Genomic DNA, 27,311 nt, shown 5'->3' with positions numbered 1-27,311 from the left:
CTGGCTAAGTAGCAGTTCTGCAGAAAAGAACCTGGGGGTTACAGTGGATGAGAAGCTGGATATGAGTCAACAGGGGCCCTTGTAGCCAAGAAGGCTAATGGCATATCAAGGTGCATTAGGAGGAGCGTTGCCAGCAGATCCAGAGATGTCATTATTCCCCTTCATTCGGCTCTGGCGAGGCCACATCTGGAGTGTTGTGTCCCCCACTATAGAAAGGATGTGGACGCATTGGAGAGGGTCTAGCGAGGGTGACAAAAATGATTCGGGGGCTGGAGCACATGACCTATGAGGAGAGACTGAGGGATTTGGGTTTGTTCAGTCTGCAGAAGAGATGAGTGAGGGGGGATTTGAGAGCAGCCTGCAACTTCCTGAAGGGGGTTCCAAAGAGGATGGAGAGAGGCTGTTCTCAGTGGGGGCAGAACGAGGAGCAATGGTTTCAAGTTGCAGTGGGGGAGGTCTAGGTTGGATATTAGGAAAAACGATTTCCCGAGGCGGGTGGGGAAGCGCTGGGCTGGGTTCCCTAGGGAGGGGGTGGAATCTCCATCCCTAGTGGTGTTCAAGTCCCAGATAGACCAAGCCCTGGCTGGGTTGATTGAGTTGGGTTGGTCCTGCCTTGGGCAGGGGGCTGGACTTGATGACTCCTGAGGTCTCCGCCCGCCCTGGGATTCTGGGAGTCTATATTCCACCCAGCCCCTGGCAATTGTATCATAAGAAGTAGCCGAGTTTTATTGTCTTTGTGTAGGAAATGAGCAGGTTTGGAAGCGTGTTGTTATTGATTTGAATAGCCTCCTCATTCCTTACACCGGCCCATGGGTGTGCCGGGGCGGGGGCACCCGTGGGAAAAGCTGAAAGTCGGGGTCTGTGTGAAGTTCATGAGTAGTGTTTCATCCCCTCTAGGGATTTAGAGAAAGAGGTTTACAATCCATCCGCCCCCTGCAGAAAGAACTACCTCCTTTCCCGTCTCTTCCAGCCACCCACGAAGGACAGCGAGTGAAAACCTCAGGAATGGGAATATTATCTCTCTCTATATATAACAGTTTTTTTCCTGCGGGATAACATCATTACATCATCTGCGTCCACAGGCTGGGTGGAGGGCATAGGCGGTAAAAGCCTGTAAAGAAGAGTTGAGGATAACAGGAAAGGCAGGAATGCAATATCCCTGGGAATAAGGGAAGAGGAGGGTATAATGACCAATACTATTTTACTCGGATAATTTTGAGAAGAGAAGGGCGCAGTCCTCTTTGAAAGAGAAGTCTTTAGTAGCACGGCGATTTTAATTACCTGAAAATCTTCGGGCTTTTCTGAGCACTGAAACAAAGATACAAAAATAGCTGAAAACTTGTCCAAATACATGCAGTCCTCACATAATACAACTTGGAACTGATGTTATGGGGAGGGGAAAATTTGTTGTTAAACCCAAATCAGAAATCAGAATCCTTACGAGAATGTTGTGACTTCAAACTATGGTCGCTACCCGTTTTTCTGTGTTGTGGAGCTCAAAAGTTCCTTCTCTCAAATAATCTCAAATTCATTCATATTTCCTCTGACCAAAGACCATGCATCTATGTATAAAGCTAAAATACCTTTCACTTGGTACAGTGTATTAAAAAAGGGGAGAGACCCATGCTTATAATGGCAGGAATATTCTAACTTCACTCATAATAATAGAGGAAAATGGAACTTACGAGATGATGCAAGATAGTTTTCTGAAACAAACGAAAAACAAGACCAGAAATGAGTAATACTGGAAAGAAAGTGGGAAAAAACCCCTCTAGCTCTGTGTTTACTGCCATTTTAATTAGTTTAATTACATAACATCTAATTTAGTTGATGAGTGGTTAAAAGATGCATTCACCCTTTTACCACTTAAAACAAAATAAGGTTTAAGCGGGCTAGAAACAATGTGTTGATCCTAATTCCCTTGTGGGTGGTGACACCCACTGTACCCCGCCACTCCACCTCTTCCCCCACACCCCTACTCCTGCCCCACCTCTTTACCTTTCTCTTTCTCCACTTGAAATCGTAGGTTCTCTAGAAGAAGAGGAGAATGAAACATGAGACTCCAGCTTGTCCTAGTTTTGGTCAGAGTTCTGCCGTTATCTCACATAATGATGCCAAAATGATTCAGGACAATATGAGATAGAAAATTGGAAAAGCTTTTGGAACCCACACACCTGGGTGTGGGGTTCTGTCCCACCTAGAATCCCACAATCCCAGAACACTAACCCGAAAGGGACCTCAAGATCAAACTCGAAGCCGACTGAAGGCTGCACAAATGAAAACTGAAAGCTTTCAGGGCCACCTACGGTTCCCAGATGGTTTGTCGAGAGGAAAAAAAAAAAGGCAGAATACAGGTCACAAGACAACGCTAGGGCCACCAAAGAAAATGTACTTTGTCAGAAAGTTGTAGTTATATATTAGTATAGATTATATTTTAGGTATATTTTAGAATATTACATTAATTTGAGGTGTAAAATTGTTATTTGCTCATATTAAATAATTTTTAAATTCATCTTACATAACTTTCAATTTAAATATAAATGTACGGTACTTTCAGATTCTGTATATGATACACAACTCGTTTTGTTGAAATAAAAACAAGTATAGACCATGGTCAACGGAATAGAACAGGCTTCTGTGAAAATTTCAGATACTTTGTAAGTTTGAGATTTTGCATAAAGCTATAATTATTCATTCAATTGCAACAAATTGACATTTATTGATATAAAATGAATATACATTTTGTGATTTTATTTGGGAATAAATAAAAAACAAAATAGTTGCCGGCAGCTCATCTAGGGCCGCTCCTGGCTGTGAGCACCTGGTGGAGAGCCCAGAGCAAGTACTCGGCCATGGGCTCTGAGCTGCCAGCAGGTTGCGCTTCATTCTTTTATAGGGGCCACAAAAAATGTCTATCAGGCTGCATCTCGCCCCCCCCCCCCCCACACACACCTCTCAAACTCCAATTTGACGTGCCTGATCTAGACCATCCCTGACAGGTGTGTGTGCAACCTGCTCTTCAATATCTCCAGGGATGGAGACTCCACAACCCCCCGGGGAATTTATTCCAGAGTTTCACCCCCCGGACAGGCAGGAACTTTTTCTTAATGTCCAACCTAAACCTCCCTTGCTGCAGTTTAAGCTCATTGCTGCTTGTCCTGTCCTCAGAGGCCAAGAACAATTTTTCTCTCTCCTCCTTGTGACACCCTTTTAGATACCTGAAAACTGCTATCTTGTCCCCCCTCCGTCTTCTCCTTTCCAAACTAAACAAGCCCAATTCTTTCAGCCTCCCCTCCTAGCTCCTGTTCTCTCGACCTTGCATCGTTCTTGTTGCTCTTCTCTGGACCTTCTCCGATTTCTCCACCTCTCTCCTGAAATGTGGAGCCCAGAACTGGACACAAGACTCCAACTGAGGCCTGATCAGCGCAGAGTAGAGCGGAAGAACGACTTCTCAGTCTTGCTCACAACACTCCTGCTAATGCCGCCCAGAATCAGGTTTGCTTTTTTTGGAATGGTGTCACGCCATTGCCACCTATTTAGCTTGTGGTCCTCTCTGACCCCTAGATCCCTTTCTTCAGGACTCCTTCCTAGACAGTCAGTCACTGTCCGTTCTGTGTGTGTGACACCGATTGTTCCTTCCTAAGTGGGCACTTTGCATTTGTCCTTATTCAGCTTCATCTTATTGACCTCAGACCATTTCTCCAGTGTGTCCAGATCAGTTTGAATTCTGACCCCGACTCCAAAGCACTCGCAACCCCTCCCAGCTCGGGATCAGCTGCAAACTTAGGTGTGTCGGTTCCACAAGCACCGGAGAGAGAAAAGGGAACAGGCTTAAACCATGTTCCTGCTAGAGATTACATGATATAAGTGTTGTGGTTTTCATTTACTTTATTTCATGGACAATATCAGACAGTTCACTTGTGCCATACAACCCAGAGACTTACCTTCAAAGCTTTTCAACTGTGAGCGCAGTTTATCTATTGGAAGGATAAGATCAGACATATTAGATGTCAGCCTTTCATATTTATGGGGACATTTTGACTGATTTTTGCTATGTTTGTGATAGAAACGGACATACTTTAGGGGGGAGGTAATTTAGAATTAACCAGAGACCAAAAAAAAAAAGGTTAAAAGACTTGTTGTTTTTTAAATCTCGTGGTAAGTGGATGTATGCTTGGATCACTTTCCATACCAAAAATCGGTATTCAGTTTGGTTTCATTATGTGTATGTCACTCCAGGCAGTGCCTACATCTTCCGGTTTTCATTCATACGCCAAAGGGATAGGAAGGGGAGAAATTCAAATAGTATAAACATGATTTTTTACTATTTCCATTTCATAATAAAACTTGGAAGCTGAAATGATTTTTTTCCCAACACCTTCTGCAGACCTTCCCACACTAACCCTTCTCCATCTTCCAGAATAAGAGGGGCAGTGGGGCTTTTGCCCTGCAGTGGGGTGATGGACCTAGAGATTTCTGTCCAACATGGAGGGGGATCTTCTAGGACAGTGTTTCTTCAACTGTGTTGTGTAGCACCGAGGCAGTTGGAGGTGTGCCGCAAAGAGCAACAGAATTCAAAATGGCCACCCTTAAAGGGGCAGGCAACTTTTTTTTTTTTTGGCTCAATAACTTCCCCTGACCTGTTTCCCCCCGACCTTTTTTTTTTTCTCAACCAAAAATCCTTGGTGTTTCTTGGTCTTAAAAAGTTGAAGAAACACTGTTCTAGGAGCATGGAGCCTGCCCTCTGCATCTTGCCCAGAGGTGAAGCGAGGCGGTCCACTCCCCAGTCCAGCAGGTACCTCCTGTGGTGCAGAATCCCCTAGCCCCACTGCCCCCCACAGGGTAGGAGCCCTGGCAGGTGTGCCCCACCATGCAGAAGCCCCAAGCCCCGAACTTCGGAAAATTACTATACGTGCCTTAGAGGGCCGGTACGTTTGTCCACCTCTGACATTGTGTCAAGATTTCTCTTCCAGAGGGAAGAGTTTCACCATCAGAAGGCTCTTGTCTCTCTGACAAAGACACAGAGCTTCCAAATAACCCTCCCACAGTTAATGAATTATCCCCAGTGAACAGAAAGCACAAAGTCGACTACCGTCCTGAAATCCTCTGTTAATCCCTTTACACCCCCACCCTCTCTCGTTTTCCAAGACATCCGTATGGTCCCCGTTACCTGTGTCTTTGCTTTGCTTCCACAAATAATAAATAGCACAAGGAATGAAAAAAGCAAGAACCAAGAGGTTTAGTGTCAGGCGAATCACAGTCACGTAGGAGGTCTTTGGGAAAAAAGCATCTGAAAAAGAAATGCACATTGTTTATGCTAAGTGGCCAGAATCTATAAGAGAGCCCTAGGTTGCAGGTCAGCGGGTCTAGGACTTCCGCATTTTGGCTTAGTGTGGGGTATGCATACCCTATCCCACTCCCCTTTTTCCAATAGCAGCATCCCATTGCAAACTCCCATGTCAACCCTCTGTCAAGTAGTAGCAATTACCCGGAGCCTTGCACATCAGTTTCCAGCAAAGGGAAAACCCGGTGACATGAAGTCCGGGTCTATTCTAAGGATACGTCTCAACTACGTTCTATTTTTGAAAGAGGTTAAGCAAATTCTGCAGGCATTTGCGTATCTTCTTCCGATCTCACTTTCGAAAGCAGCGCTTTCGAAAGTGAAAGTAGTCTGGGTGCGTTTTTTTGGGGGAAAAAACCCTTTTTTGAGCCCCCCTCCCCCCGCGTAAACCTCATTTTTTAAGGAAGAGTGGGTGGTTTTGTTTTGAAAAAGGGGTTTTTTTCCCAAAAAATCCACGTCCAGATCCGCTTTCGAAAGTGAGATCAGAAGAAGATACGCCAATTCTCACGGAATTTGCCTCTCCTCTTTCAAAAATAGAATGTAGTCGAGACGTACCCTAAGGCTATCTCTACACTGCTACTGTTAGGCGGAAGAAATATGCAAATGAGGCGAAGCGTGGACTATCACCGTGCCTCATTTGCATAATTAATGAGGCTCCGGTGTTGCTCAAGAGGCTCCTTTTTGCGCAAAACTCCCCTCATGCACAAGAGCCGTTTTTCTGCATTTTTTTAGGAAGAACGGCTCTTGCGCAAGAGGGGGTTTTGGCACAAAAATGGAGTCTCGTTAATATGCAAATGAGGTGCGGCGATAGTCCACGCTTCGCCTCATTTGCATATTTCTCGAGCCAAACGGGCGCAGCATAGACATAGCCTAAGTGTCATCTTACACGTAATCTGCCAAACCTGGGGGCCTGCGGACGGCAAGTGGGAAACCACTCAGATAGCACAAATAGCTTCTTGAACCGCCCGCGAAATCAGCAGCCGCATGAGCTGACCTGCGAGATAAACACGCGAGACTCCTTCTTGGTTCAGGACGCTGTTTCTGACGGCGCAGGTCAGATTCTGGTTGGACTTTTCGGTGACGATCAGAACAGACTCCGTCTGAAACAGGCCGTATTCATCCCGGACGCATTTTGCAGGCAGGGACGGAAGAGGTTGGCCCTGGAGACCTTTCCACAGCGACTGAGGCTCCGGGTACCACCCTCCCGATCGGCACACCAGTCGGACGCCTCCGTCCTGGTAAGCCTCAATCGAGATCAGGGGACTAGTACCTGAAACTGGAGAAAGGAGAGAATCTGGATGAATGGTATATCCCTTGACCCAAAACCAGAGCCTGCATCCTTCTGCCCCAGCCTGATGAAAGTACGTGAGGATGCGGGAAGGAGGAAGGATGGAGTGAGCGGGGGAAGGGCTTTGGAGAGGGGTGTGACTGCTTCTTGGAGCATCTAGCCCCAAAATGCACAAGGGGAGAGGCAATTCTTGTTTCAGACCCAAGTGGAGCGCAGGACCTGGTGTAAAAGTTGACTGTTGTTGAACTTAACTACATTGCATGAACAGGTGTGTTACGATCTAGGGGTCAGAGCGGACCACAAGCTGAATATGAGTCCCCAGTGTGATGCTGTTGCAAAGAAAGCAAACATGATTCTGGGATGCGTTAACAGGTGTGTTGTGAGCAAGACACGAGGAGTCATTCTTCCGCTCTACTCTGCCCTAGTTAGGCCTCAGTTGGATTATTGTGTTTAGTTCTGGGCACCGCATTTCAAGAAAGATGTGGAGAAATTGGAGAAGGTCCAGAGAAGAGCAATGAGAATGATGAAAGGTCTAGAGAACAGGAGCTAGGAGGGAAGACTGAAGGAATTGGGTTTGTTTAGTTTAGAAAAGAGAAGACTGAGAGGGGACATGAGAGCTGTTTTCAGGTATCTAAAAGGGTGTCATGAGGAGGAGGGAGAAAACTTGTTCATCTTGGCCTCTGGGGATAGAACAAGCAGCAATGGGCTTAAACTGCAGCAAGGGAGGTTTAGGTTGGACATTAGGAAAAAGTTCCTGTCAGGGTGGTCAGACACTGGAATAAATTGCCCAGGGGGGTTGTGGGATCCCCATCTCTGGAGATATTGAAGAGTAGGTTAGATAAATGTCTATCAGGGATGGTCTAGACAGTATTTGGTCCTGCTATGAGGGCAGGGGATTGGACTCGATGACCTCTCGAGGTCCCTTCCAGTCCTAGTATTCTAGGATTCTGTGAACCTCAGCAACCATAATGTAATTCAATTTAACATCCTCATAGGGGAGAAAACACTCAAGAAGCCTTCCCCACAGTATCATTTCACTTCCAAAGGGAGGAACGACACAAAAACGAGGAGGCCCCAGTTAAACAAAAATGATAAGGAACACGCACCAAAGTGAAACGCCTGCAAATTGCATGGCAACGCTCTAAAATACCACCACAGAGGCTCAAACGATATGTACACCCCAAATTTAAAAAAAAAATAGTAAGAGGACCAAAAAAAAATTATTCCCATGGCTAAACTAGTGAGTAAAGGAGACAGTTAGAGACAAAAATGGGAAGTTTAATCCTACAGAGGAAATTAAAAAGGAATGTGCAAGTCAAGTGTAAAAGATAATTAGGCAGGCCAAAAAAAAAAAAAAAAAAAAGACTTTGAAGAACACCAAGCAAAAGATACAGAAAGGCATAGGCAGCAGGCAGGAGGCATTCAGGGAATCATAAAATCCCAGGGCAGGCGGAGACCTCAGGAGCCATCAAGTCCAGCCCCCTGCCCACGGCAGGACCAACCCAACTCCATCAACCCAGCCAAGGCTTGGTTCATCTGGGACTTGAACTCCTCTAGGGATGGAGACTCCACCCCCTCCCTAGGGAACCCAGCCCAGCGCTTCCCCACCCGCCTCGGGAAATAGTTTTTCCTAATATCCAACCTGGGCCTCTCCCACCACAACTTGAGACCATTGCTCCTTGTTCTGCATGTGTCACCACTGAGAACAGCCTCTCTCCAGCCTCTTTGGAACCTCCCTTCAGGAAGTTGAAGGCTGCTCTCAAATCCCCCCTCACTCTTCTCTTCTGCAGACTAAACAGACCCAAATCCCTCGGCCTCTCCTCCTAGGTCATGTGCTCCAGCCCCCTAATCATTTTGGTCGCCCTCTGCTGGACCCTCTCCAATCAGCGTTGCAACCATCAGTAAATTTACAGATAGTCCATAAAAAATGAGCTGAAATTGGACATGTCCACATCATTCCTGGGGGGGGAGGGGCCCAGAACTGGACACAGCACTCCAGAGGTGGCCTCACCGGAGCTGGATAAAGGGGAATAATTGAGGGGAGGGGTGGAGCTTCAGGGGAGGAGGCGGAGCCAGTGTGTGACACCCGCTGGCAGACCCCAAAGTCAGCGCCTGTCAAAGGAGACAAAACACGCCCTCCCAACCTAGGGAAGGACCGTAGAAAAGCCAGCACACTAGCCTGCTACCCGTAGTTCCATCGCCGCTTCTTGATAGGAGACCTCCGATCGAAAGAAACACGTGTACCACCCCGCATCGGAGAGGCGGATATTGCGTATCCTCAGAGCGACGCTTCCGTCAGCAATGTCCCCAGCCTGAAACTCTGTCCTTTGGCGATATTCCGACATCTGCTCCACATACTGATCCTTCCCTTCCCGGTACAGGTGCACAACCGAAGAGAACTGCCCCCGGTACCACCGCACCTCCATGTTCTGGGCACTCATCCTGGGGGACAGGCGACAGGCGAGGAGGACTTCGTCCCCTACAGTAGCAACGAGAGGCTGGTCCGGGCCAATCACCGAAAAGTGTGCTGTGAAACGAAACAGCCGGCTAAAGCTCTTTTTGCAGAAAAGCGTCCGTGCCAATCTAGACGCACTTTTGCACAAAAAAGCCCCGATCGCCATTTTCACCATCGGGGCTTTTTTGCACAAAACAAATCTGAGCTGTCTACACTGGCCCTTTTGCGCAAAAGGGACTTTTGCCCGAACGGGAGCAGCATAGTATTTCTGCAAGAAGCACTGATTTCTTACATGAGATCGTCAGTGTTCTTGCGGAAATTCAAGAGGCCAGTGTAGACAGCTGGCAAGCAAGTGCTTTTGCGGAAAAACTTGCCAGTCTAGACACAGTCCAGGAGTATAGCGTTCAAATTCCGCGGCCTGTGATTTCTTTTGTTCATGGAATTAATATTTCCTTTACACGGGGTGCCAAAAAACCCATGGAAAAGGAGGCATTCCTACCTGAGTCCAACTTGTGAACAAGCAGAGACATGAAGACTAGGGTGTAACCAAGAAGGGAGATATTCCCTGTGCTGCTCTTGGAGCCAGAAAAACGTCTCCTCTTCATTTTTGGTGCTGGGCAAAAAAGAAAAAGGGAGTGTGAGCTGGTGATTTTTGATGCAAATATGAATTCAACACTAAACACTCTGCCTGTTTGATATGCTTTGAGGCTTGAAAAGAAGATCCCCAGAGTAGCTTCTGAATATTTCTCTTACCACCTGTATGCAGTGTACCCTGCAAGCTGGCTGTGTGCGGATGCTCGGGAGAAATTCCAGAGCCATTTAGCAGATTAGCAGAGCGCCCACAGTTAGGTTTCTGTTTCTGTTTGTGGTGCACATTCACGCCTGTCTCAGTGCATGGAACAAAATTTATTCTGTGCATATATGGGGAAAAACAGCCAGCCAGGGATGGAAAAGATTAGAGGGGATGCTGCCTGTATCCAGACTGGATGTCAAATTGGATATTATGAGATTGTGTGTCTTTATACGCCTGGGATTACTTGGATTGTAAACTTTTGGGAGTCAGAGCCGTCTTTATGTTCCAGCCCCTGGCACAACGAGTCTATGACGGGGCCCCATGAGCAGTGAGTGACCTTCTGTTGGGGGGGACTGTAGCCAGACAGGAACCCCCCCTTGTAACATCCATTTTTGCTTGCCTGGAGCATACAGGGCACACAGAGCAGAAGGCCAAGGCTGTGTGACCGTGAATGGCTGCAAACAGAGATACGCCAATTGCTGACCAAGAGGCTGCCAAGGAGTGCGCTTGACTGAAACCCATATTGATACGAACACACAGCCGTCCGTGGGGGGAGGAATCTCTCGCCCAGTAAAAAAATGTCTAGTGCTCACAATTTAGTTATCTCTCTTGCAAGTGTAAATTAACTTGAAACTTGCTTGTAAGAACTGGCGCCACAAAACGGACCAGTACAATTTGGCATCTTAAGATAAGAAAGAGAATACGGGCCCCCAGGGGTATATAGATGGGTCCAGCAGCACACTCACTCTGAGTGTCAATCTACCATCTATCTGCTGGTCGGGTTAGGTGTTTGATCTCCCGAGGTTCCACGGGGACGCCCACCTCGTATTCGTCTTTCCTAGGAATTGAGGGACCGGCCCTGGCCTGACACACTGGAGTCGAGAGGCACAGAAGGGGTAAAAATTGTACCTGGATGTGTCCTTTGTTTAAGTATATATATACATAGTCTTAGAGCTCTTTAAAGAGTAAGCTGTCACTTGGTACCATTATTTCTATTTTCTATCTTTACCTTTTTCCTGTAACCATTTTTAAGACCTATATATATATATTTGCTAGCAGTTAAGAAATAGAGCAATAGCCATTGTAACCATATGATTTATAAGCTTCTTTAATAAACCTGTAACTGTTTAACCTGACTCCTTCAGTTGCTGTAATAGAACCAAGCACTGTTTAAAAGAACTTCAGCCGGTCATAAAGGGACAGACATAGGGAGAGCTTGGGCGTTTGGATCCGTGTCACTCCCAGGTGACAGATCCGTTGGGGCACTTTCCAGCCTTTCCTAGGCTGCCCGCTGCGAAGGAACTTTGTGTTCTAGCAGTTAAAATCTAAGGTGTAATAAGCTCTTCCTATATAACGGGGCGTCTGTTGGCCTGCTGGCCACCCTCTGCGATGGGACCCCGGTCCTAGCAGTAAAGACACGGATGTTAAACCTTTTCTCGGAAGCACACACACACACACACTGCCCTGACCGTCGGCTGACAGGGACAGGTCCTCAGCCCCAACCTGTTGTGTCCAAAGCCCCCCCCCACCTCTTCTGCCAGGTTCCCCACTGGAGCCCCAAACTCCACACTACAGTTGGAAGAGCTTTGCCCCAGCTGCCCTGAGACCTAGTCCCTCTGGTAGTGGGGGAGGTGGTTCTACAAGCAAAAACTTCCAGATCTGCTCTAGGTTTGGGACAGTCGGTGTGTCTGCTGCGGTGACCGAGGGCAGCCGGAACCCCTCACTCCCACCCCCAGCCCCAGAGCAACGAATGTAACAAACTTTGGACTTTTTCGTTTTCATTTCCAAAACAGAACAATGTGCTGAATTAAGGGGCCCGAGCAGAAAACACCCGGCCACAGGGCGCAACTCTCCTCTGTGCCCCTTCTTTGAGACCGCGAGGAGAAAGTAGCTTCCCGGAAATCCCATAAAACATCCCCCGGTAACGTACCAAGAGCGCAGCAGAAGAACGTCGTTTCCTATGGCTCCCCCGTCTTCCTGCAGCCCGCTGGGCTAGTGACGGTAGAGGGTTCTGCTCCCGGACCCCACGCGAGTGGCCAGCGAAAGAAAGCACACACCTCCGGTCTCAGCGAATAGCTCTAGCATCATTTGCAGGCAAAGTACGAAACGGACGGTGGTTTAGCGGTGGCCCTCCGAGGACCAGGATCCATTTCACATGAAACGTTTGGCTAAAGAATAAAGGCCGCAGAGTGAGTCCGGGGGAGAAAAACCCAGACCAAACGGTATGTAGAGGAGCAAAGATCACCTACCTGAATACTGCTGAACAACGTGAGACTCTCCACATAACATCCACGTCAAGGCAAATAAGTTTATTGCATGCTGTTAATACTGGAGAGATAAAGAGTTATCTGAAAGAAATACCATGGTACGAAACTGTTTTTCCAAGGGAACTGTTTCAGTTTCTTTGCCTCCCAGTATTACTAGGCTAAAACTGGTCTATGCCAGTGCAGCGAGGAGTCCTGTGGCACCTTATAGACTAACTGAAGTGTAGGAGCATAAGCTTTCGTGGGCAAAGACCCACTTCGTCAGATGCATGTAGTGGAAATTTCCAGAGGCAGGTATAAATATGCAGGCCAGGATCAGGCTGGAGATGACGAGGTGGATCCAATCAGGGAGGATGAGGCCCACTTCTAGCAGCTGATCTGGAGGTGTGAATAGCAAGAGAGGAGAAACTGCTTTTGTAGTTAGCCAGCCATTCACAGTCTTTGCATAATCCTGAGCTGATGGTGTCAAACTTGAAGATGAACTGTAGCTCAGCATAGTGATAGAAATAATAATAATAATAATTATAATAAACCATCTTGTTAGTCTTTAAAGTGCTACATTGTGCTGTAGCTCAGCAGTTTCTCTTTGAAGTCTGGTCCTGAAGTTTTCTGGTCCTATGCCAGTGATTCTCAATCTTTTTGTATGAAACAAAACACAGGACTGTGTAGCACTTTAAAGACTGACAAGATGGTTTATTAGGTGATGAGCTTTCATGGGCCAGACCCACTTCCTCAGATCACATAGTGGAAGAAAATAGTCACAACCATATATACCAAAGGATACAATTAAAAAAATGAACAAATATGAAAAGGACAAATCACGTTTCAGAACAGAAGGGGGATGCGGGGAGGAGGGGTGGGGGAGAGGACCCCTTTTAAAAAAATTGTAAGTACCCCCAGTACCTACAGTTTTTTCAAAACACAATGGTTTTTTTTTTTACCATTGCAACATGTTTAAACAACTTCAGCGTCACGGAGGGGGTGATAAAATGTTTCAGTGTGAAAAGTACAGAACGAATACAACGCTGTAAAACTTAAAACAAAAATTCAGTTTTCTCCACATTTCAGTGGTGCAAACTTACCCCCCAGATGTCTCTCGAGTACCCCTGAGGGGACTCATACCCCTGGTTGAGAAACGCTGGTCTAGACGGTGCTGGGTCCTGCTGTGAGGGCAGGGGACTGGACTTGATGGCTCTCGAGTTCCCTGCTGGGTCTAGGGTTCTGTGCTTTTATTCCTCCGTTCCTCTGCGCTGGTTAGGCCTCAGTTGGAGGATTGTGTCCAGTTCTGGGCACCGCATTTCAAGAAAGATGTGGAGAAACTGGAGAGGGTCCAGAGAAGAGCAACGAGAATGATGAAAGGTCTAGAGAACAGGAGCTAGGAGGGAGGCTGAAAGAATTGGGTTTGTTTAGTTTGGAAAGGAGAAGACTGAGGGGGGACATGAGAGCCGTTTTCAGGTATCTAAAAGGGTGTGACAAGGAGGAGGGAGAAAACTTGTTCATCTTGGCCTCTGGGGATAGAACAAGAAGCAAGGGGCTTAAACTGCAGCAAGGGAGGTTGAGGTTGGACATTAGGAAAAAGTTCCTGCCTGTCAGGGTGGTCAAACACTGGAATAAATTGCCCAGGGAGGTTGTGGAATCCCCATCTCTGGAGATATTGAAGAGCAGGTTAGATAAATGTCTCTCAGGGATGGTCTAGACAGTATTTGGTCCTGCCGTGAGGGCAGGGGGCTGGACTCGATGACTCTTGACATCCCTTCCAGTCCTGGTATCCTAGGATTCTATGATTTCCTCTCTCTCATATCAAAGAAGGAGAAAGAGCAACTAATGAAATGAAAGGGCGGACACTTTAAAAACAGGAACAAGGAAATGCATGTTCACAGATAAACTTCTGAAAGCAACTGTCGCAGCCATTACGGGAAGCCAACGGTTTATTGGAGTCAAAGGACAATTAGTAGGATGGATTATGAAAACACTTAGGTTATAGCTACACTCGCGGCTTCCTGCGCAAGTGCGGCTGTTCTTGCGGAAGAATCCGCAAAGCGTCCACACGGCCCGCCCGCTCTCACGCAAGGGAATTTACAGCACGGCGTGGGAAGAGAGGGCTTCTTGCACAAGAGCTACACGCTCTTCTAACAGGGGTAAGCCCTCTTCCACAGGAGCTCTTGCGCCAGAGGGCAGTGTGGATGCTGAATTATTTTACATATTCCGCATGCTAATTAGCTCGCCTATTTTGCATGCTAATTAGCTCTCACATTTGCATATTCACCTGATGATTAATTTGCATATTCATCGTGATCATTAATTGACTAGAATTAATCAGTGGATTAAAATTAATTAATTAACATTAATTAATTTTAATTGGCCCCCTGCTATTTCACGTGGCCTTTGTAACCAGACCACAAGACCCAGCTCCCCCACCCCCACGTGGGAAAGGGCTGTACGGAAAAGGAACCAAGATGGCCGCCCCCATGGCTCCGCGGCAGACGTCGCTCCCATTAGAACGCCGCCATCTTGCGGGCGCTCGTCCCGCCCGGGGGGGCGGCCATCTTGCCGTACGGAAGCAGCCGCGGCTCCTTCCGCTTCCGGGGCAGGCCGGCGCTTCCTTTCCGCTCTCGCCGTCGCCGGGAGCAGGCCCAGGCCGGGGGGAGTCCGGCTCCGCATCCGCCGCCATCCGCCGCCATGACGGAGCAGATGACGCTGCGCGGGACGCTGAAGGGCCACAACGGCTGGGTGACGCAGATCGCCACCACCCCGCAGTTCCCGGACATGATCCTCTCGGCCTCGCGCGGTGAGCGGGACCATCGGCCCCGGCCCGCGGGGGGGGCCTTGGGCGAGACCATCTCCCCCGGCCCGCGCGCGCTCCCCTCGCCGGGCGGCCGTTGGGAGAGACCATCTGCCCCCGCGTGCGCCACGGGCGGTTGGGCGAGACCATCTCCTTAGCCGAGCCCCCTCCCCTCCCGGGAGAGACCATCTCCCCCCCGGCGCGGGGGAGACGGGAAAGACCACCCGGGGGGGGGACACGTGGGGGAGCGGCAGGGAGAGACCAACTCGCCCACGTGGCGGGGGAGGGACCATCTCAGTGCAGAGGGGGGCAATGGGGGAGTCCATGTGCGGGGGGGGAGGGGAAAGAACCATCCAGCGGGGGGGTCAGTCTTGTGGGTCAGACCACGTGGCTGGGGGGAGGGGCACAGAGTTGGGGTGCCTGGGGGAGGGGCCCCAGGGGATGGGGGGCAGGGCAAGGGGGCACCTTGGGGCGTGGGGGAAGGGGCTATGGGGCGGGGGTGCACCTTGGGGCGTGGGGGAGGGGCTATGGGGCGGGGGTGCACATTGGGGTGTGGGGGGAGGGGCTATGGGGCGGGGGTGCACCTTGGTGCGTGGGGGGAGGGGCTATGGGGCGGGGGTGCACATTGGGGTGTGGGGGGAGGGGCTATGGGGCGGGGGTGCACCTTGGGGCGTGGGGGAGGGGCTATGGGGCGGGGGTGCACATTGGGGTGTGGGGGGAGGGGCTATGGGGCGGGGGTGCGCCTTGGTGCGGGGGGGAGGGGCTAAGGGGTTGGGGGTGCACCTTGGGGCGTGGGGGGAGGGGCTATGGGGCGGGGGTGCGCCTTGGTGCGTGGGGGGAGGGGCTAAGGGGTTGGGGGTGCACCTTGGGGCGTGGGGGGAGGGGCTAAGGGGTTGGGGGTGCACCTTGGGGCGTGGGGGGAGGGGCTAAGGGGTTGGGGGTGCACCTTGGGGCGTGGGGGGAGGGGCTATGGGGCGGGGGTGCACCTTGGGGCGTGGGGGGAGGGGCTATGGGGCGGGGGTGCACCTTGGGGCGTGGGGGGAGGGGCTAAGGAGTTGGGGGTGCACCTTGGGGCGGGGGGGTTAAATTCCCCCCGGGGGTGGTTCGGGGGCTCCAGGCCGGGCCTCTGGGCGCTTGGGTTCAGTGCCCGGCTCTTCTTTCCCCTCCTCCCCTTGCCGGGGGCCTGCCCGCCCACCTGTCCCCCATTCCCTCCCCCCGCCATGCGCCTCTCAACCTCGGAGGCTCCTCCTGGCCCTGGGTGCCTCCGGGCCGCATTTCCCCCCAGCCTCAGTTTCCCCATCAGTGAGGCCCGTCCTACCTGGGAGGCAGTGACTGGTAGAGCTGCTGGGATGGGGCCGAGTTGGGGGGCGCCTCAGGTAGCTGACGCAGGGGGGCTGGGCTGGGGGTGGAGACCCAAACACCATGGGGGGGGGTGGCCCCGTAGAAAGGGGCCCTGGGGCCTTCCCGAGTCCGCCTGCCCGGAGCTGTGCCAGGCCGCGCTGACCCGGTTGCTGGTGGGCTCTGCCCAGGTGGGCCCGGCTGCTCTGCGCCCCTCCTCCCAGCCCCGATGATTAAACTAGTCGTCCGTTGACCCTGCTGGGGGCTGAGGATCATGAAGGGATGATCTGAGGGTGCCGGGACGGAGCGGGAGCAGAGCGCCATGGGAAGAGCCGCAGGTTGGGGAGACAAGGGGGCCCCAAAGCCCCCTGGGAGTGAACTAACGCCCCCCCCGCCCCGGGCGCAGACAAAACCATCATCATGTGGAAGCTGACGCGGGACGAGACCAACTACGGGATCCCGCAGCGGGCCCTGCGCGGCCACTCGCACTTCGTCAGCGACGTGGTCATCTCCTCCGACGGGCAGTTCGCCCTGTCCGGCTCCTGGGACGGCACCCTGCGCCTCTGGGACCTCACCACGTGAGTGCCGAGTCCGATGGCCTGGCTGCCCTGCCCTTCACGGGGGGAGGCTGGCAACCGGATCCCCCTCCCAGAGCCCCTTGGCTTCTGGGTCCCCTTAGTCATGGGGCAATTAATTGGGGGGGGGGGGGTTCGTCATGACCCATTGAAATGTACAATCTAAAACACGAGGGAGACTCCCGCACACCCGCTGCTCTGGGTCCCCGGAAACGTGCGTGCGGCCGTTAGGGGTAGCGGGACCGGCACCGCCCGGGGGGCTGCGGATGGTTTGGAGGTCGGCTCAGAGCCCCTGCCCCTGAAGAGGCCGTGCCGCCGAGACATGGCCGGTCTTGGGGACATCCAGGCGGGGGGGGGCATCGGGATTTTCGGAGGCGCCTCCCCCCAGTCCCAATGATTAGACCTGGTGTGTCTGTGCCGACCCCCCTCCGGGGGCGTGACGACATGTCCTGCAATTATGACGGGGCTGTGATGGGGGGACGGCGCCGGGGCCTTTTCCTTCTCCCGCCCGGAGGAGCCAAGTCACGGCCCGTGTGCTGTTAGCGCCCCGCCTGGCTCTCGCCGGGCCGCCCCGGGTCCCAGGTGTGCCGGCCGGTCCCTGTCTCCGGGCTCCCTGGGCGTCAGGACGCTGCCCTCAGCTCCTGTCTGGGGCGGTGGCTGGGCGAAGGAACATAGAAGTACAGCGCCCCCCCACCCCCCTCCAAACATGCCCCCCAGCCGGCGGCTCTGAGCCACTGGCCAGGGCACGGAAGGCAGGGACCCTGCTGACTGGGTCGCCCAGGTACCCATCCCAGACTCTGCACCCCAGCCCCCTGCCCCAGGTTAGCCCGGGTTAACCAGGTTAGTGTCTGGTTAGCCCGGGTTAACCGGAGGGAGCTGCACCGGCCCCACAGGGCCCCAGTGGAGGGGGGGCAGCGCCCGGCCACCCCCGTTTAATCCCTTAGCTGGCTAAACCGAGTGTTTGGTTAAGTGGAATTTTACTTCCCTGGTCGCAGCCCCCCGCTCCCTTACCCCGAGCTCCCCTCTGCACCGGCCCCTACACCCCTCTCCTGCCCCCCCGTCCTGAGCTCCCGTCTGCACCCACCTCCCTCCCAGCCCCATCCTGCCCCCGTCGCCTGTCCTGAGGTCCCTTCTGCTCCTGCCCCACAGTCCGGTCCTGAGCTCCCCTCTGCACCCGCCTCCCTCCTGCCCCCCAATCCCATGCCCCAAGCTCCCCTCTGCCCCAGCCTCCCTCCCAGCCCCCCAGTCGCCTGCCCTGAACTCTCTCCTGCTCCAGGCCCCTCATCTCCACTCATACTGGAATTGATAACCAATAAATACAACTTTGATATCATTGGTATTACAGAAACCTGGTGGGATGGGACGCACGATTGGAATGTTGGTATGGAAGGGTACGGCTTGCTCAGGAAGGACAGACAGGGAAAAAAGGGAGGAGGGGTTGCCTTGTATATTAAAAATGTACACACTTGGACTGAAGTGGAGATGAACGTAGGAGATAGCCGTGTAGAGAGTCTCTGGGTTAAGCTAAAAGGGGTAAAAAACGAGGGTCATGTCATGCTAGGAGTCTACTACAGGCCACCTAGCCAGGTGGAAGAGGTGGATGAGGCCTTTGTTAAACAATTAACAAAACTATCCAAAGCCCAAGATTTGGTGGTGATAGGGGACTTCAACTATCCAGACATATGTTGGGAAACTAACACAGCGAGGCACAGGCTATCCAATAAGTTTCTGGACTGCATTGGAGACAACTTTCTGTTTCAGAAGGTTGAAAAAGCTACCAGAGGAGAAGCTGTTCTGGATTTGGTTTTAACAAATAGGGAGGAACTAGTTGAGAACTTGAAAGTGGAAGACAGTATAGGGGACAGTGATCACGAAATAATAGAGTTCATGATCTTAAGGAAAGGTAGAAGGGAGACCAGCACAATTGAGGTTATGGATTTCAGGAAGTCAGATTTTGATAAGCTCAGAGAACTTGTAGGTAAGGTCCCATGGGAAGCAAGACTGAAGGGAAAAACAACTGAGGAGAGTTAGAAGTATTTCAAAGGGACGTTGTTAAGGGCCCAAAAGCAAACAATTCCGCTGTGTAGGAAAGATAGAAAATATGGCAAAAGACCAGCTTGGCTTAACAAGGAGATCTTGCATGATCTCAAAATAAAAAAGGAGTCCTATAAAAAATGGAAACTAGGACAACTAACAAAGGATGAATATAGGCAAGCAACACGGGAATGCAGGGGCAAGATTAGAAAGGCAAAGGCACAAAATGAGATCAAACTAGCTACAGGCATAAAGGGAAACAAGAAGACCTTTTATAAATACATTAAAAGCAAGAGGAAGACCAAGGACAGGGTAGGCCCACTGCTCAGTGAGGAGGGAGAAGCAGTAACAGGAAACTTGGAAATGGCGGAGATGCTCAATGACTTCTTTGTTTCGGTCTTCACCGAGAAGTCTGGAGGTGTGCCTAACGTAGTGAATACAAGCAGAGAGAGGGTAGGTTTAGAAGATAGGATACACAAAGAACAAGTTAAAAATCACTTAGGAAAGTTAGATGTCAGCAAGTCACCAGGTCCTGATGAAATGCATCCCAGGATACTCAAGGAGCTGATAGAGGAGGTATCTGAGCCTTTAGCTATGATCTTTGAAAAATCATGGAAGACGGGAGATTCTAGAAGACTGGAAAAGGGCAAATATTGTGCCCATCTATAAAAAGGGGAATAAGAACAACCCAGGAAATTATAGACCGGTCAGTTTAACGTCTGTCCCAGGGAAGATAATGGAGCAGGTAATTAAGGAAATCCTATGCAAACACTTGGAAGGTAATAAAGTGATAGGGAATAGCCAGCATGGGTTTGTGAAGAACAAGTCATGCCAAACTAATCTGATAGCTTTCTTTGATAGGATAACGAGCCTTGTGGATAAGGGAGAAGCGGTGGATGTCATATACCTAGACTTTAGTAAGGCATTTGATACGGTCTCGCATGATATTCTTATTGATAAACTAGGCAAATATAACTTAGATAGGGCCACGATAAGGTGGGTGCATAATTGGCTGGATAACCGTAGTCAGAGAGTTGTTGTTAACGGTGCTAAATCCTGCTGGAAAGGGATAACAAGTGGAGTTCCTCAAGGGTCTGTTTTGGGACCCGTACTGTTCAATATCTTCATCAATGATGTAGATATTGGGATAGAGAGTACGCTTATTAAGTTTGCGGATGATACCAAACTGGGTGGGGTTGCGACTTCTTTGGAGGATAGGGACATAATTCAAAATGACCTTAGCAAGTTAGAGAAATGGTCAGAGGTAAACAGGATGAGGTTTAATAAAGAGAAAGGCAAAGTGCTCCACTTAGGAAGGAACAATCAGTTCCATACATACAAGATGGGAAGCGACTGTCTAGGAAGGAGCATGGCGGAAAGGGATCTAGGGGTCATAGTGGACCACAAGTTGAATATGAGTCAACAGTGTGATGCTGTTGCAAAAAAAGCAAATATGATTCTAGGTTGTATCAACAGGCGTGTTGTAAGCAAAACTCGTGAAGTCATTCTGCCGCTCTACTCTGCACTAGTTAGGCCTCAGCTGGAGTACTGTGTCCAGTTCTGGGCGCCACATTTCAAGAAAGAGGTGGAGAAATTGGAAAGGGTACAGAGAAGAGCGACAAGAATGATTAAAGGTCTAGAGAACATGACCTATGAAGCCAGGCTTCATGAACTGGGCTTGTTTAGTTTGGAAAGAAGAAGATTAAGGGGGGACATGATAGCGGTTTTCAAATATCTAAAAGGGTGTCACAAGGAGGAAGGAGAAAATTTGTTCCTCTTGGTTTCTGAGGACAGGACAAGGAGTAATGGGCTTAAAGTGCAGCAGGGGAGGTTTAGATTGGACATTAGGAAAAAATTCCTAACTGTCAGGGTGGTCAAATATTGGAATAAATTGCCAAGGGAGGTGGTGGAATCTCCCTCTCTGGAGATATTTAAGAACAGGTTAGATAGACATCTGTCAGGGATGGTGTAGACGGAGCTTGGTCCTGCCTTGAGGGCGGGGGGCTGGACTCGATGACCTCTCGAGGTCCCTTCCAGTCCTAGGATTCTATGATACCACGGAGGAGCGTGGCCCTCGACCACTAGCCACATTTTAGGAGTGGGCCCCCAGCAGTAATTCTTGCCCCCGCTGCCCTGGGCGGAGGGAGGCAGAGGCGGCTGCAGGGAGGTGCCCGGGGCTGGCCTGGGCCTGACGTTGGGGCGTCTCCCCCTCCCCCCCACGCAGAGGCACCACCACCCGCCGCTTCGTGGGCCACACCAAGGACGTGCTGAGCGTGGCCTTCTCGTCCGACAACCGGCAGATCGTCTCGGGCTCCCGGGACAAGACCATCAAGTTGTGGAACACCCTGGGCGTCTGCAAGTACACCGTGCAGGTGAGCCCTGGGCCGGGGGGGTTCCCTCGCCACTCTAACCACTAGGCCTCCGTCCCTTCTCCCAGCTGGGCACAGCCCCCAGGAGACCGGAGGCAAAGTCTAGCTGGGGAAGGGGGGGCTTTCCTCCGGCCTTGGGGGAGGGGGGGCTCCTGGGGGCAGTCTCCCCGAGTGAGGCCAAAGTAATGGCCCCGGGGGTGCCGGGGCTCCAAGCTACCCTCCCAGTCCCAATGATTAGATCTGACACGTCTGCCGACCCCTTGGGGCATGAGGACATGTCCTGCAATTATGATGGGACTCGGGGGGCTGGCAGAGCCCTGGGGGGGTGAAGGACAGAGCCCGGAAGCGGGAGGTCACTGGTGTCTGACCCCTGGCTCCCCCCTCTCTCCGCAGGATGAGAGCCACTCGGAGTGGGTGTCCTGCGTCCGCTTCTCCCCCAACAGCAGCAACCCCATCATCGTCTCCTGCGGCTGGGACAAGCTGGTGAAGGTGAGCCGGGCAAGGTTGCCCTTGAGTCAGGGGAAGGGCTGAGGATGGACCAGAAGAAGAAGCGGGCGCTCCGCTGTGGGGCCGTAACAACTCGGCGGCCTGGGTCGGGCGGCTCCTGAAATCCCGCGCGTGGGGGGCAGGCCAGCTTGGGGGTCTCTGCTGATCCTGGTACCTTCTCCCGCCCCCCAGGTGTGGAACTTGGCCAACTGCAAGCTGAAGACCAACCACATCGGGCACACGGGCTACCTGAACACCGTGACGGTCTCCCCCGACGGCTCCCTCTGCGCCTCCGGCGGCAAGGTGGGCCCCCTGCGGCGGGGCTGGGCTCTCGCTGTTCCCGGGGGCAGCCGGGCGTGCCTTGCCTCCCGGGGCCGCCTCCGAGCTCCCCCCGACCCAGCCGAAGAGGCAACGCGCCTCCTGTGGATACTCATGGGTGTCGGCCTCTGTCTGTCTGGTCCCTGCTTCCTTCTGCTCCTCTGTCCGGATCTGCCGGCCGCTCGCCTGCCTTGAGCCGCCTTCTGGGACCCTCCCTGGACTCCCACCCAAAGCTCTGCGACTGTCCACCCCAAGCCTGCTTCCCCCTCTCTGCCGGCTGAGCTCCTGGGCCTCTGCCCAAGGGAAACCTTCTTGGGTTTGAATTTGAGGTGGTTTTCCACCCCTCCCTTCCCCCCCATCTCTGAGACTCCCTCGGGCGTCGGACGGGCACGTAGCAGGGATCGTTAGCAGTATCGGTTGCCCTTTCTCTCTGTGCTGTCCTGCAGCAAGGAGTTCCGCAGGTGAACCGTTTGCTGCCTGGCCACCGAAGTGCGTCGTTTCCTCGCTTCAAAGTTCAGTTGGGGTGGGGGCTCTTCCTTTGTCTGACACGTTCTCCCCCTGCCCCCCCAGGATGGCCAGGCCATGCTGTGGGACCTGAACGAGGGCAAGCACCTGTACACGCTGGACGGCGGCGACATCATCAACGCCCTGTGCTTCAGCCCCAACCGCTACTGGCTCTGCGCCGCCACCGGGCCCAGCATCAAGATCTGGGTGAGCGGCGCCCCCGGCTGGCTGGGGAAGGGGGGCGTGTCACTCCTGTGGGGCAGCGTACCCAGAGGCCAGGCCGTGATGAAACACACGATGCAATCTGACTGCTTCTCCGTGCGGAAACCCAGAGGCTGTTTCTGAGCCGGCAGAGGGTTGTCCTGGGCTGGTGAGGGGTTGTGGGGTTGTCCTGGGCCGGGGGGGGGCCCCGGCGGCCGGCTCCTTTCTCTGACCGCGCCCCTCTGCCCCACAGGACCTGGAGGGCAAGATCATCGTAGACGAGCTGAAGCAGGAAGTGATCAGCACCAGCAGCAAAGCCGAGCCGCCCCAGTGCACCTCGCTAGCCTGGTCCGCGGACGGGCAGGTAACCGGCGCCCGGCCTTTTAACGCCCCCTCCCCCACCGTCCTAGGGCTGGGGGGCGGGGCGGGAGAGCCTGACCCATTAGCTTCAGCCCCTCCCTGGGCACCTGGAGAGGGCAGATCTGTCCCCGTCAGGCCCTAGCCCACCTGTGACTGACTTGTCTTTTCTCTCCTCCCCCCGCAGACCCTGTTCGCCGGGTACACGGATAACCTGGTGCGCGTCTGGCAGGTCACCATCGGGACCCGGTGAGGGGCCCGGGGCCCCGCCTGCCTCTTGTGTAAAGATACCCAATAAAAAGTCGATTTTGGAGGTTTGGGGGGCCTGTGCTTGTCGTCTCTGCCACGCCGAGGCCTCGGCTGCAGGGGCTGGGGTGTTGGAGGACACAGGGCCCGTAGCTCCGGCCGCGGGGCCCATCCTGGCTCGGCGGGGGCTCCCGTCTTGCCGGCCTGGCTGTATAAAGATATCGTGGCGGTGTTGTGCCGAAGGCGACTAAAATTGCACCTAGACGTGGGCTGGGGCGCTGCGTAATGAAGGCCGAGGGGGGCTACGTTTCCCCCAAACTGCCCCCACTGGCATCTACTCAGGAGAGATTCCAGGGCTGCCCTGCAGATCGGCAGAGCGCCCACCGCTGGCAGCGTGTGCACCGCCCGGAGAGACATTCACCTGCACGCCGGTGCACATAGAAATTTATTCCGCACATGGCTGGAGAAAATTAGCGGGAACATGACCGGGGAGGGTGGGGACCATGCTGGATTGGGGGCCCTGGGGATTTTCCTGCTTTGTTCCCTGGGTAGCAGGGGCTCTTCAGAAAAATCTCACCGGGCGGCTAATTTCTCAACGTCTGGCCTCCGGCGACTCGGAATTCCGTTTTCACAAGCAGCGCGCCTGGGAAGGCCAATGGGACGCTCCGGGCTGCGAACAACTCGGCAATGGATTGTCCCCGCCTCAGTGGCTTGGTGCACGCTCTCACACGCAGCTGTGGGGCACAGCTGGCCCCCAGGAGCCCTGGCCTGCCCTTCTCTGCCTTGCTTTCCCCTCCCATCCTTCTCTGGGGCGAAAGTCGAGTTAGACCCGCTGCCAATGGGACTCATAACCAGCACGAGGCCGTGTGCGGCCACTCTGCCGGGTCTCAGCCTGCTTTATAGCAGGTCCTGTTCAGGCTCTCCTCCGGGGGTGGGCACTCCGTAAGCACTCATGGAACCCCCCTCCCCATGAAGGCGGTGGGACGTAGACTGGGTGCAGCAGTGCCTGGGCAGGAGTTGGGGTGAAGGAGAGATCTTAGCAGCCTGGCCCCCCTCCCTCCTTCTCTCTCACTGTCCTGTTGCCCTCTGTGGTCACCTCTGATGGGTTAACGGCTGGAGAGTTTTTACGACCCCATTAAGGGTAAAGGTGGGGGGGTCGCGTCCTGACCCCAGCCCGGGGGAAACCCTGAGGATTCTTCCCCCCCCCCCCTCCCAGCCCCGGGAGAAATTGAGGCAGCTCGCTCTGCCATGGGTCGCTGGGGAGTAGCAGCGGCAAGGAACTGAACTCTGCCTTTCAGAGCACTAGGAAGCCCTGAAAAAGGGAGTGCGAATAAGACAGAATCTCTTATGGCTTCTGTAGAAAACAATGGGATGCCTACAGCCGTGGGCGCCGTGTCTCAGAAAAGATACAGGGGCATTGGAAAACGTTCTGAGAAGGGCGACAAAAATGAGGGGTTGGGAATGAAATGAAGAGGCAGTAGGTTTGAAACAAACCAAAGTTTTTCTTGACGCAGCCAACCTGTGGAACTCCTCGCTGGAGGATGGTGTAAAGGTCAGGACTGTAACAGGGTTCAAAAGAGAGCGAGATGGATTCACAGAGGTTAGGTCCAGCCATGGCTAGTAGGGTGCGAGTGAACCTGTAGGCCACTGGTCTCCATCCTTTTTTTACGTACGAGCTCACATGCTGAATTCACTATGATTGAAGCGCAACCTTCAACCCAAACACCCTCCCCCGACTCTTTTGTGCCCCTTCTCTGAACCCTGCCCACGCTCGCTCCATCCTCCCTACCTCCCCCGTTACATGAGAACGCCCGCACTGGGTCAGACAAAAGGTCCATCTAGCCCAGTATCCTGTCTGCCCACAGTGGCCAGCACCAGGTGCCCCAGAGAGGGTGAACCGAAGACAATGATCAAGCGATTTGTCTCCTGCCATCCCTCTCCAGCCTCTGACAGACAGAGGCCAAGGACACCATTTTATCCCCTGGCTAATAGCCTTTTATGGACCTAACCTCCATGAAATTATCTAGCTTCTCTTTAAACTCTGTTATAGCCCTAGCCTTCACAGCCCCCTCCGGCAAGGAGTTCCACAGGTTGACTACACGCTGTGTGAAGAACTTCCTTTTATTAGTTTTAAACCTGCTCCCCATTAATTTCATTTGGTGTCCTCTAGTTCGTCTATTATGGGAACTAATAAATAACTTTTCTTTATCGGCCCTCTCCACACCATTCATGATTTCATAGACCTCTATCATATCCCCCCCTCAGTCTCTTGGGGGTGGCGCAGTGGAGCTAAGACAGGCTCACTTCTCTGGCCATGTACCGCTCGCAACAGCAGGCGGCAAATTCCATCCCAAGACCTGTCGTGCCCCCTTCTCGGCTCTGCGGAGCTGGGAGAAGTGAAGATAGGGAGGTGGGGTGGGGTCTGGAGTGGACATTGGGACGGAGCATCCACCCACGGTCATGCTGCACCCGCTCACTGCCTCAGAGACGGGCATGGGGGGAGTTTAACAGTGCAAGTCTGTCTGACACACACACCGAGTGTGTCCGTTATTCTCACCCACACACAGGCTGCGTCTACACTGGCATGATTTTCCGGAAATGCTTTTAATGGAAAAGTTTTCCGTTAAAAGCATTTTCGGAAAAGCGCGTCTAGATTGGCAGGACGCTTTTGTGCAAAAGCACTTTTTGTGGAAAAGCCTCTGTGGCCAATCTAGATGCGCTTTTCCACAAAAAAGCCCCGATCGCCATTTTCACCATCGGGGCTTTTTTGCGGAAAACAAATCTGAGCTGTCTACACTGGCCCTTTTGCACAAAAGGGACTTTTGCTCAAACGGGAGCAGCATAGTATTTCCGCAAGAAGCACTGATTTCTTACAGTAGGAAGTCAGTGCTTTTGCGGAAATTCAAGTGGCCAGTGTCGACAGCTGGCAAGTTTTTCCAGAAAAGCGGCTGATTTTCCGGAAAAACTGGCCAGTCTAGACAAGGCCACATTGTCCTTGCCTCTCGTCTACTGCCCCACAACCTAGATGGGAGGTTGTGCCAACTTTCACTGCGTGCAAAATGTGGTTTTAGTTGTCGACTGGCGTGTGCACGGCCTAACGTCCATTTCTCTTATGCTTACATTTAATTCGAGTAATAATTTCTAAAAAGCCGAACCAGTCATGGCCGGAGTCATCGTCCTGAGGGTGGTTGGTTTGTCCCCGCGGCCCCCAGGCGGGTCAGCAGAGGGGGTCTGTCTGCATGTGCTGTCCTTGCTGCCAGACACTGCTCCTGCAACTCCCGTTAATCGGTGGTGGAGTGCTGCGGTCGGTGGAGACTGTGGGGTTGGGACCTGTTGTAGATGGGGGGGTAAGGTGCTTTCGGAGGTGGGGGGGGGGGGGGGATCAGGACGGGACCTGCTTTGGACTGCCAGCAGCAGAGTTCACTGCTCCCAGGCTTGGTGGGATTTGAACTCACCACCCTCCACTCCCCAAATGCTCCTGCAGCTCCCATTGATCAGTAATGAGCTGTGGCCAGCAGAGGGTTTGTGGGTTGGAGCCTGTGGATCAATGGGACTTACACCTCCACCCTCTCCCAGGCCGACGTATCCATTAGGCACAGGGTCTGGGGCCCACGCTACTTTCAGGGGCCCGCGAAAATGTTTTAATTTCTTTTACAATCAGAAGGGAGAAAAATGAACGTTTAGGATCGAAGAAAAGGTTTGCATTTTTTTTCTCACACAGAAAACAATGAAACTTTTAGGGCTCACGAAAATCTACGAAATTTTGCCTAAAGCAGAAGTATTTCAAGTTACATCAAAAAATAACTTTTAGGCAAAAGTTTCTAGGGCCCACGAAGGTCATAATGCAGCCCTGACCCTCTCCTGTAATGCCAGCTGCTTTTGGGAGTGCTGGGGGGTTAGCTTGCTGTGGCTCTAAAACTCACCCTAACCCCAGCCCCTCCACCACCCCCGAAAGCACCA

At 52.6% G+C, this 27,311-nt stretch overlaps 2 protein-coding genes across 2 annotated transcripts; one reads left to right on the top strand and one right to left on the bottom strand.

Annotated features, from left to right (window-relative positions):
• Positions 1-1,975: 1,975 nt before the first annotated feature.
• Positions 1,976-14,656, bottom strand: LOC102443643 (butyrophilin subfamily 1 member A1-like). The gene is made up of 7 exons (XM_089770532.1): positions 11,808-14,656; positions 9,584-9,697; positions 8,809-9,156; positions 6,336-6,617; positions 5,171-5,290; positions 3,945-3,977; positions 1,976-2,031 (listed from the first exon to the last, which is right to left on the bottom strand). The coding sequence occupies exons 2-7, from the start codon at positions 9,687-9,689 to the stop codon at positions 1,976-1,978; spliced, it is 945 nt and encodes a 314-aa protein (XP_089626658.1). The 5' UTR covers positions 9,690-9,697; positions 11,808-14,656.
• A 72-nt stretch (positions 14,657-14,728) lies between these two features.
• Positions 14,729-23,423, top strand: RACK1 (receptor for activated C kinase 1). The gene is made up of 8 exons (XM_075913735.2): positions 14,729-14,929; positions 16,668-16,839; positions 21,095-21,242; positions 21,633-21,728; positions 21,918-22,028; positions 22,614-22,754; positions 23,002-23,112; positions 23,293-23,423. The coding sequence occupies exons 1-8, from the start codon at positions 14,821-14,823 to the stop codon at positions 23,356-23,358; spliced, it is 954 nt and encodes a 317-aa protein (XP_075769850.1). The 5' UTR covers positions 14,729-14,820; the 3' UTR covers positions 23,359-23,423.
• Positions 23,424-27,311: the final 3,888 nt, after the last annotated feature.

Source organism: Pelodiscus sinensis, chromosome 19 (assembly GCF_052426305.1).
Source record: "Pelodiscus sinensis isolate ZL-2025 chromosome 19, ASM5242630v1, whole genome shotgun sequence".
Taxonomy (NCBI): Eukaryota; Metazoa; Chordata; order Testudines; family Trionychidae; genus Pelodiscus; species Pelodiscus sinensis.
This window is presented reverse-complemented; position numbering and strand designations above follow the sequence as displayed.

Coding starts and splice junctions, on each gene's coding strand:
- LOC102443643 (XM_089770532.1), bottom strand. CDS start 9,689: ATGAAGAGGAGACGTTTTTCTGGCTCCAAGAGCAGCACAGGGAATATC. Junction 6,618..8,808: donor GATGGAACTACGGGTAGCAG/GCTAGTGTGCTG, acceptor TCCTTTCTCCAG/TTTCAGGTACTAGTCCCCTG. Junction 3,978..5,170: donor GAAGCAAAGCAAAGACACAG/GTAACGGGGACC, acceptor TCCTTCCAATAG/ATAAACTGCGCTCACAGTTG.
- RACK1 (XM_075913735.2), top strand. CDS start 14,821: ATGACGGAGCAGATGACGCTGCGCGGGACGCTGAAGGGCCACAACGGC. Junction 21,243..21,632: donor TCTGCAAGTACACCGTGCAG/GTGAGCCCTGGG, acceptor CTCTCTCCGCAG/GATGAGAGCCACTCGGAGTG. Junction 22,755..23,001: donor GGCCCAGCATCAAGATCTGG/GTGAGCGGCGCC, acceptor TCTGCCCCACAG/GACCTGGAGGGCAAGATCAT.